This window comes from Limulus polyphemus, unplaced genomic scaffold (assembly GCF_000517525.1).
Source record: "Limulus polyphemus unplaced genomic scaffold, Limulus_polyphemus-2.1.2 Scaffold6488, whole genome shotgun sequence".
In the NCBI taxonomy this organism is placed as follows: domain Eukaryota; kingdom Metazoa; phylum Arthropoda; class Merostomata; order Xiphosura; family Limulidae; genus Limulus; species Limulus polyphemus.
In genome coordinates, this window is record NW_013672098.1 from 6,201 (window position 1) to 15,189 (window position 8,989).

Genomic DNA, 8,989 nt, shown 5'->3' on the forward strand with positions numbered 1-8,989 from the left:
TTCTACAGAAGTCTACATCTTGAAGGTTTTGAATGGAGTTATTGTTCATATTGAAAAGACCCACTTTTCCTGGAAGGTCTGTTGGAATATCTGACATTTGGCGGCCAGAACAGTCAACGTTAATGAAGTAATCCGAATTATTGCTGACACAAAAACAATTGCATGGTTCAGGACAATGTTGAGGCCAAATAAGAAGTTCACTCTCCTTTAAGTGTCTGAAGTGACGATTTTTTAACCACTGTGGTTGAAAACATCTGGGTCTATCTATCACTTTCCTTTTTTCTCTACTCCAACGTAGAAGCCACGTGATACGACAATCACAAGCCAGCGGGTTACCTTTAAAGTTATAAACAAAGCAGAAAACGTGTGAAATCTATAGAAAATTATTTAATAATAACGTTGATACAATTTACATTTTGTTCTGGTAATTATGGAATTACTTGAACAGGAAGATGTGCAGTTGTTTTTAATTATGTTTCATATTTTAATTTCGAATTAAAAAGGATACTTGTTGCAACCTAGAGAAAAGAACATTACCCAAGAACACTATGTACTGCCCAAGTTTAATGTATTCCTTGTACACACCAATAATTTAATATAAAAATATGTTTCTCAACAGTTTTTTAGAAACAATAGAACTTAAGTTATTTACTTGTTCCAACAGATTTCTCTTTCAAAATATGCAACAGATTTGTGGGGATACTCACCCCATATTTTAATATGCCATAGGTTTTTCAGCTGTTCTGGAAAACTTTCCCTCGACAACGTCTCCAAACGATTCGCTCCCACAAAGAGAACAGCCAGGAGTTTCATGTTAACAAATGCTCCTTCGACTGAGACGAGTCTGTTTGATGAAATTTTTAATTTATACAACCCTTGAGTTCTGTTAAAGTCGGTAGCGTTCAGATGTGTGAGACGGTTGTTGAATAAGTCTAGAACCTGAAGCCAAGGAACATACTGCAAAGACCCATTCAAACTTTGGATCAAGTTGTGGTTCAGGATTAGGAGTTTCAACTTTCTAAGACCTTGAAACGCGTTTGATGCTAGCCATGTAATCTTGTTCCTGGAAAGTATTAGATTGTGCAACATTTCGTTGTTCTGAAACGTTTGGCCTTCAATACAAGATAAGACATTATCGGTCAGTAACAAATATTGTAATTTGGGCAGTTTATCCAATGCCCCTTTTATATTTCTTATTCGGTTGTGGCCCACATTCAGAGTTTCCACTGGCATGTTAAAGAAGAGCCCATTGATGGTTACCAGCTGATTCCTAAAGAGGTTAATATCAACCAGAGGTAAATTGTCAAATGTTGTGTTTTCAAATTCAACTATATGATTGTTACTTAGATCTAATTTGCGAAGAAAGAGCATTTTCTGAAATGTTTCTTTATGAACCGATCTTAATTCCATGTGATCTAGTAGCAACAAATTCAACGACACATAATTATTGTCAAATGTTTCTTTTCTCAACGATTGTAAAGGGTTATTTGATAGAAAAAGTTCTTTCACATGAAATAACCTCGTTGAAGTTAACTTGTCGATATTAGTAAGGTTGTTGTTCACTAGGATCACCTTCTGTAAGATATATAAATAACATGTTAAGCTCTGTTTGAAAGATATATATAAAACACACTGAAAGAAGAAAGATTCATTAAGTTCACCTTCTGTTAAATATGTGAATAACATGTTTATTCCTCTGTCAAAAATGTATATGACCTATTATAATAATATATATTCATTAAGTTCATCTTCTGTGTAAGATATATGAATAACATGTTTAGCTTTCTGTGGGAGATGTATATAATGAAGTATTTGAGGCATTCTGGGAAGAATTACAAATGCTTTAATGAATGAAAATAGAATTTTCCGAACATCTATGTCTGAAACACATAATGAACAAAGAAGGATATGTATATGATAGATGAATACTGTAATGCAGGATATGTATATCATCTATCATATACATATCCTGCATTACAGTATTCATCTATCATAACTGTAATGCATTCCAAGCTGCAGTACATCTACATCTTTCCTTATCTACATTATCTTATTTTATGTTTGTCTTATCTACATAAACAGACGTGATTACAGCCTAGAGAAGGCTACAGAAAGTTTACATTATCGATGCTAACTACAGGAAGTGAATTCTATACAAAAAACTCATTATTGGAACTTTGATAGAAAGGAAGATGAGGAGAAATACGTGCATGAGTCAACAAAATTCATCCAATAAAATGATGGATCTACTTGCAAGATAAATGCGTACACTAATTGGAGAATCATAAGAATACAAAGGCAGAGACTCAACGTTCATTCAAGAGCAGATATTGATTGCAGATCCAGAAGAACCAAATACCTTCAGACTTATGAAAATGTTAATAAATTAACCGTTCAAACTCCATGGTTAAATATCGTGGGTAGAAACTGTTCTAAATTAGAAGAACTCACAAATTAGGTTATGTGTATTTCACAAAATGTTTTAATTTAACCTATTTGTTACGGTAAGAGGTTTGGTCAATATTACTGAAGCATTGATTAATGAACAACTGATCAATCAGAACAAGGAATTTGATTCTTTTAATTTAGAAACTTATCAAGATACGTTTAGTAATTTCAGTGCATATGAATATTTGTGTTTTGAATCTCATCTTCCAGGTCAATTCTTTACTCTGACTGTAAACTTCCTCGAGTTAGTGACTTATGTACTCCACTCGGGACTGTATACTTGTATCTAAATAAATCTATTTATAACTGTTGTTAAATTTGAACCCCAATGATTAGCCCACATGGCATCTCATTACAAATTGGCACAGGATTTTGGGGTATCTAATGACGGGTTGGTTGTAATAAAGAAAGAATAAAAAAAAGTTAGTTTAAGTAGGCATAAGTAGCATAAGTTAATATAAATGGGTACTACTGTCATGGATACTATGACAGAAGAGGGTGTTAGAAGGGCTGATTCAAATTTTGGGGCTGTGGAGATCAACCCACACCAGTAGGTCCATATGGTGCTATGCACTGAATGGACACAATATTATCATTTCATGGTATGATTGATGAAGATATCGAGAGTTATATCGATGTATTAAATGAAGCTGATAGAATTTTAGGCTGGACAGATGCTCTAAAAATAGACATATTAAGATTAAGAACAGCAACAGAAGCTAAGCATCACATTAGAGCTTATGATGAACTGTGAGAAACCACAGATTTTCACTATTTAGTGCACAGCTTAGTACAGGAATATATAAAGCAAGAAACACCTAACACAATTATGACACAGATACATAGCCTGACTCAGTAGAGAGGAGAGTCAGTCAGAGTATTTGGGCATAAGCTACAAGAAGTAGGTAACAGATTACACAGAGCCTATAGACACGCCAATAAGCTAGTGATACAGGATACTTTACATTCAGATTATGAGTAAGGTCTGATCAGTAATATAACCAGAAGAAACGTAAATGAGGCTAACATACCTGATACAACTCTGTTAGATTTATTTGAAGTAGCCACACGACAGGAGCTATGTGAAAAGCAGATCAATAAGCTCCAGAATCATACTATAAACAGAGTAAATGGTAGAAGAAATGACAAAACAAATTGGCAGAACAAACAGAATAAGCTCAATGGCCTAAAATGGATTAACCGTGGTAAGATAGGGCATATGACAAAAAATATTTCCAGAAACAGAAAAGAAATAAGGAATAAGAAACCACATAGGTAGAAACTGCATACACCCACCAAACGTAGAAAATGAAAAAGCCCCAAATACTGGGACTTTCAGAAGGAAGTGCCCTAGAAACAACAGTAGCTCTATATTCACTTTAGAATCAAACAACGTAATTCCCGTTGGTATTATGGAACAAAAGTGGAGGTAATTCTGGCAGTTTGGAATAAGAGATTGAGTGTGTTAATGAAGTGCCTCCAGTAGTTATAAAAGAAATAGAGAGTATCAGTTATTGGTCGACGTAGATCATTTCTGCTAAGTGTAGAATTAGTGAATGAAAATCCGACATTGTTCAATAATGTTTGGAAGGAAGTTTCTTAAAGTACTTTAACTTCCATAACAAGACATCCTGTTAAAATGCTAGGCAAATATAGTGTTCAGTTAAAATAAGAGACTTATAACTAGAACACCCATTTTACATCTGTAAGCAGATAGACTTAGAAACAACTGGTGTTATAGAGCAGGATTTTTTCAAGGCTTATTACACTGATGTATCTCTTACCAGTGACCTTTATTTATTTCCACATTATGCTGTCCCATTGCAGCTAATTTCTCTCTACTACTAGCATTACTTTTCCTCATTTGTGTTCAACACTTTTATAGACATTGTGTCTCTTTGGATACTTTACTAATCCAAGCAGCTATATACACTCCTGCTTCTTCTATTTTGATAGGTTAAATTTAACTTAAAGTCATCTACTTTAGTTTCAATAATAGATTGACTACTCGCAGGCACTTCAGATACTTTAACTAACCTTCTATCAAACTCTCCTGTTGAGATGCTTTGTTGTTTATGTTAGGCATAAGTGTGGAGCCATCTGAGGGGTTTGATGTATTATTACCTTGTTCTCAAGTTTTCTTTTCTACTTTATTATTAATTTTCTCTGTACTACTGCTTCTACTAATAACACTTTTGCTAGGCTTAGGGCTTTTCTTTTTATTTCCTCTAATGGGATTTCTCTTTCAATGCTTCATATTCTTACCATGCCAACCTTGTCGTGTATCTCTACGCTTAGGAGTATCCGTGCTTTTTCTGTTTTGACTGTTGATCCTTAGCCTTGCTAATGTTAGCATTTGGTATCTGACTATTAACTTTAGTCAGCGAAAAGGTATCAGTTGTTGCAACTTTAGCACGTAAGTCTGAAGGTATGACTCCTGCAAAACTTAAGATCTCCATTTCTATGTGCAGCTTACTTGCACAACAAAGCAAGATAGATTGGAATTCTATTAGGTATACACGACTGTTTCCTTTAATTTTAATATTAGAGTTATAAATAAGATATTTATAATGTACGAGTGTTAAATTAAGTATTTTTAGAAGTGATATTTTATCGCAGGTTTGTTTAAATAAGTGTATACAAATTATATGTTGTGCAGTTCACTAGTAAGTGATTGTTATATTGTCACATCATATTACTAAAACCTTCTATGTTTTTTCATTGTTTCATTGAGTATTGTTACATCATAACATTTTGTATTTTGTAGAAAGTTTTAGGCCTCAGTCGGGATATATAAATATATATATATATATAGGCCACCAAGGTTAATGCAAGCAAGTTAGTGAAAGAGATAGTTAGACAGATCTAGATTGAGTGATTGAGAATTTAGTGTCAATTCACAAGGTGAATTTATCACAGATTTGTTTGGCAATAATAAAGTAGGAAATAATAAGTTGTCTTGTCAAATGGGTTTTAAAGTAATTGAACCATCCTGTGTGTGGACTTTTGATGAAAAGAGACAATTATTTAACGCTCTGGGAAAAACTGTAGTAACCAGCAGTTAAGTTAGTGAGAATGAAAAAGTGAAGTTACATTGTGTGTAAATTTAGTCATAATGGGGGATTTCTAAAATTAATTTCAGAGTAGGAAGAAATAATTTGTCTTGTCATAGGATGTTCTAAAGTAAATGAACCCACCTGTGTGGACTTTGATAAAAAGGAGACAATTATTTAAAGCTCTGGATTCAACTGTGGTAACCAACAGTTTTATAGCGGTGATTTTAAAGTGAGTATCACAGCCTTGTATTTAATAACAGAGTAAAGGAGAATAACGTTTCTTGTCAAATGGTGTTCTAAAGTAATCGAACTCCCCTGTTTGGACTTTGGCAAAAAAAAAGAGACAAGATACAATTATGATAACCAATAGTGAAGCGAATTTCTGTACATACATTTGACATATTTTGAATATATTACTTTAAAGCAAGTGGCTTGTGTACTGTCTGTTTTATTGTTGAACTTTATCGCCAACAAGTTACTGGCACCTATTATAAAACCTGACACATTCTATATTAGGAAATAAAGAAAACAAGTATAACCAAGAGATAGTGAAATTCTTCGAGGAATACACTTGCAGGAGAGAATGATAGAATTAAATTACAGAAAGCCTAAGGCACAGAAACCCTTTGGAGAGCCAGAGATGCACAGGGTAGAATTAATAGAATGTGTAAAGCAGATGCTTGAAAAAGGAGTAATAGTAGTAGTCCGTTGCATCTCCAGTTGTTTTAGTTCCTAAAAAGGATGGTTCTGTGTGAAATTTAGGAAGCTGAACAATATCACCATTAAAGACATCTATCCATTCCCTAATATCTGGGAAACCCTATATAGGTTAGATATAAATACATATGTTTCATACAAAGTGGGTATTGGAAAGTAGAAATAGAAGAAAGAAATATAGCTCAAACTGCATTTGTGTTACTGTCATACAAGTACCAATTTAATAGGATGCCTTTCAGGGATTGATGGATGTCATACTATCAGGTTTACCAGATCCTGAATGCTTCTGTTATTTAGATTCATGATGCTATAAAAACCCTATAACCCCGAGCACTTTCGAAAGGTGGACCTTCCTTCTTCATGGGCAAACTGGAAATGGGGGTGTAATCGAATGAGTGATATATATATAAAGGGAGTTTAGTGACGTCATGAAGGTCATCAGGTTTTCCAGGAAATGTTTAGTCTATTTCTCATTTCCGGTACAGTGTAGCCAACAGGGAGAGTGTATGTGTAAAGGTGTTAGGGATATTTTACTTTAGAAATGGCTAAATATATGTATATTTAAAACTATACTAAAGTGTTTAAGTAAAATAAAGGTGATACCTGGAGACTGATTGAAAATGATATGTTATGCTAATCAATTTATAAAAACAGGTATGGAAAATTATCTTAAATAAATAGTAAGTTTCAGGAAATTCAGCATTCACATTACATGAAAAACATAAGCAAAGAATAAAAATTATTTTTCTGACAGAGATGAAACCAATGAACGGAGATCGCTAATTCCAGGATCTAGATTAATTCCGAAAAGTTGAACAGTGTTTAGATTAGCAATCCAATAAGCTTTATTTATTTCTCTATCTGCTTTAGTTTTGTATCCTGTTTCAATGCCGATAAGAGTAACATCGTTAATGGAATGTCCGAGTTGGTTAAAGTGTTGAGCAACAGAGAGATCTTTTTTTGGTGTTAATAGGAGATTCTAAGAGTTGTTTATGTATGTCCTACATATTGGTAATTGCATTTTTTACACTGTATAAAATAAATGGTGTTTTCTGTTTCACAAGTGATTTCATTGGATATTTTATAGTTTCTTTGAATGTGCTTGTCAGAAAATGAGTAGGTGGTTTTATGAACTTGCAGGTTTAACAACGGGCTTTATTACATGGACGACAAAAATTTTTGGTTGGGATGTTTTGTGTGAACAAAGGTATCTTTTAGAGTTCTGCTTTTTCGGAAGGAGACAACAGGAACTTCCGGAAATATCTGTTTAAGACGATCGTTCAGTTGTAGGAGATGAAAATGTTTTTTTCAGAATTCGTGAAACGTTTCTGAGTTTAAACTGATAGGTAATAAATATTGAAAGTTTAGTATTGCTCTGACTTAGGATGTTTTTCCGCTGAGTGTTGTTAGTCTTTTCAGTTTGTCTGTTGATTTTGGTATCTTTATATCCTCTTTGTAACATGGTTTGTTTTAGATCGCTGGTGTGTTTTCTGTAGTCTATTTCATCGGAGCATATTTTCTTTATTCTAAGAGCTTGACCGTAGGTAATGTTTTCTTTAGTGTGAGAGGGGTGACAGCTTTTATAGTGAATGTATTGTGGTCTGTCTGTAGGTTTTTTGTACAAGTCAGTGTGTAAAATTCCGTCTTTTAGAAAATAGTGACGTCAAGAAAGATAATCTGGGTAGACGAGTAATCACGGGTAAACTTGATTGTTTTGTGAAAGGAGTATGCAAATGAGATAAATTCTTTAAGTGATTTAAGATCGGCTGTCCAAATGAAAAAGATGTCGTCTATGTAACGTTTCCATGTATGAGGTTTAACAGGGCTTAGTTGTAAAAGTTGGTTTTTTAATGTGACCCATAAAAATGTTGGCATAATTGGGAGCCATTTTGGTACCAATTGCAGTACCGTTAACCTGAATGTAATGCTCGTTATTGAATTCGAATTTGTTCAGAGTTAAAACCAGGCTGGCAAGATCAGTTACTGTTTGAGATTCTGATTGGTTAGAAAGATTTAATGCGGACTTTAGAGTTTCTAGTCTTTCATCACATGGAATATTGGTGTAAAGGGAAGAAACATCCATCGTGCAAAGAAGACTGTTGAGTGTTAACTGTCAGTTAGTATTAATATCTTCTATGATGTTAAAAAAGTGAGTAGTATCCTTTATGTAAGAGGGGAGGATACAGGGAATACATTTTATGTGTTGGTCAACAAAAGCGGACAGCTTTTCAGTCGCCATGTTTATATTAGAAATTATGGGTCAGCCAGGATTGTTTGGTTTGTGTATTTTGGGTAAGAGATAAAATCTACTAGGAAAAAATTGTGACTGTGTGACTTTAGGGTAAATATTGATGTGTAAATAAATTATTTGTGTCAGTGTGTGACTTTAGGGTAAATATTGATGTGTAAATAAATTATTTGTGTCAGTGTGTGACTTTAGGGTAAATATTGATGTGTAAATAAATTATTTGTGTCAGTCTGTGACTTTAGGGTAAATATTGATGTGTAAATGAATTATTTGTGTCAGTTTGTGACTTTAGGGTAAATATTGATGTGTAAATAAATTATTTGTGTCAGTGTGTGACTTTAGGGTAAATATTGATGTGTAAATAAATGATGTGTGTCAGTGTGTGACTTTAGGGTAAATATTGATGTGTAAATAAATGATGTGTGTCAGTGTGTGACTTTAGGGTAAATATTGATGTGTAAATAAATGATGTGTGTCAGTGTGTGACTTTAGGGTAAATATTGATGTGTAAATAAATGAT

At 33.6% G+C, this 8,989-nt stretch overlaps 1 protein-coding gene across 1 annotated transcript in view; it reads right to left on the reverse strand.

Moving 5' to 3' along the window:
• Positions 1-6: 6 nt before the first annotated feature.
• LOC106473765 (leucine-rich repeat-containing protein 15-like) overlaps positions 7-8,989 on the reverse strand; it is a gene marked incomplete at its 3' end in the record, with an annotated part of 13,700 nt that continues 4,717 nt past the window's right edge. The window contains exons 2-3 of the mRNA XM_022402159.1: positions 708-1,575; positions 7-336 (exon numbers count right to left, since the gene is read on the reverse strand). Of these exons, the coding sequence (XP_022257867.1) occupies positions 7-336; positions 708-1,575 (1,198 nt within the window). The remainder of the gene's footprint in view (positions 337-707; positions 1,576-8,989) is intronic.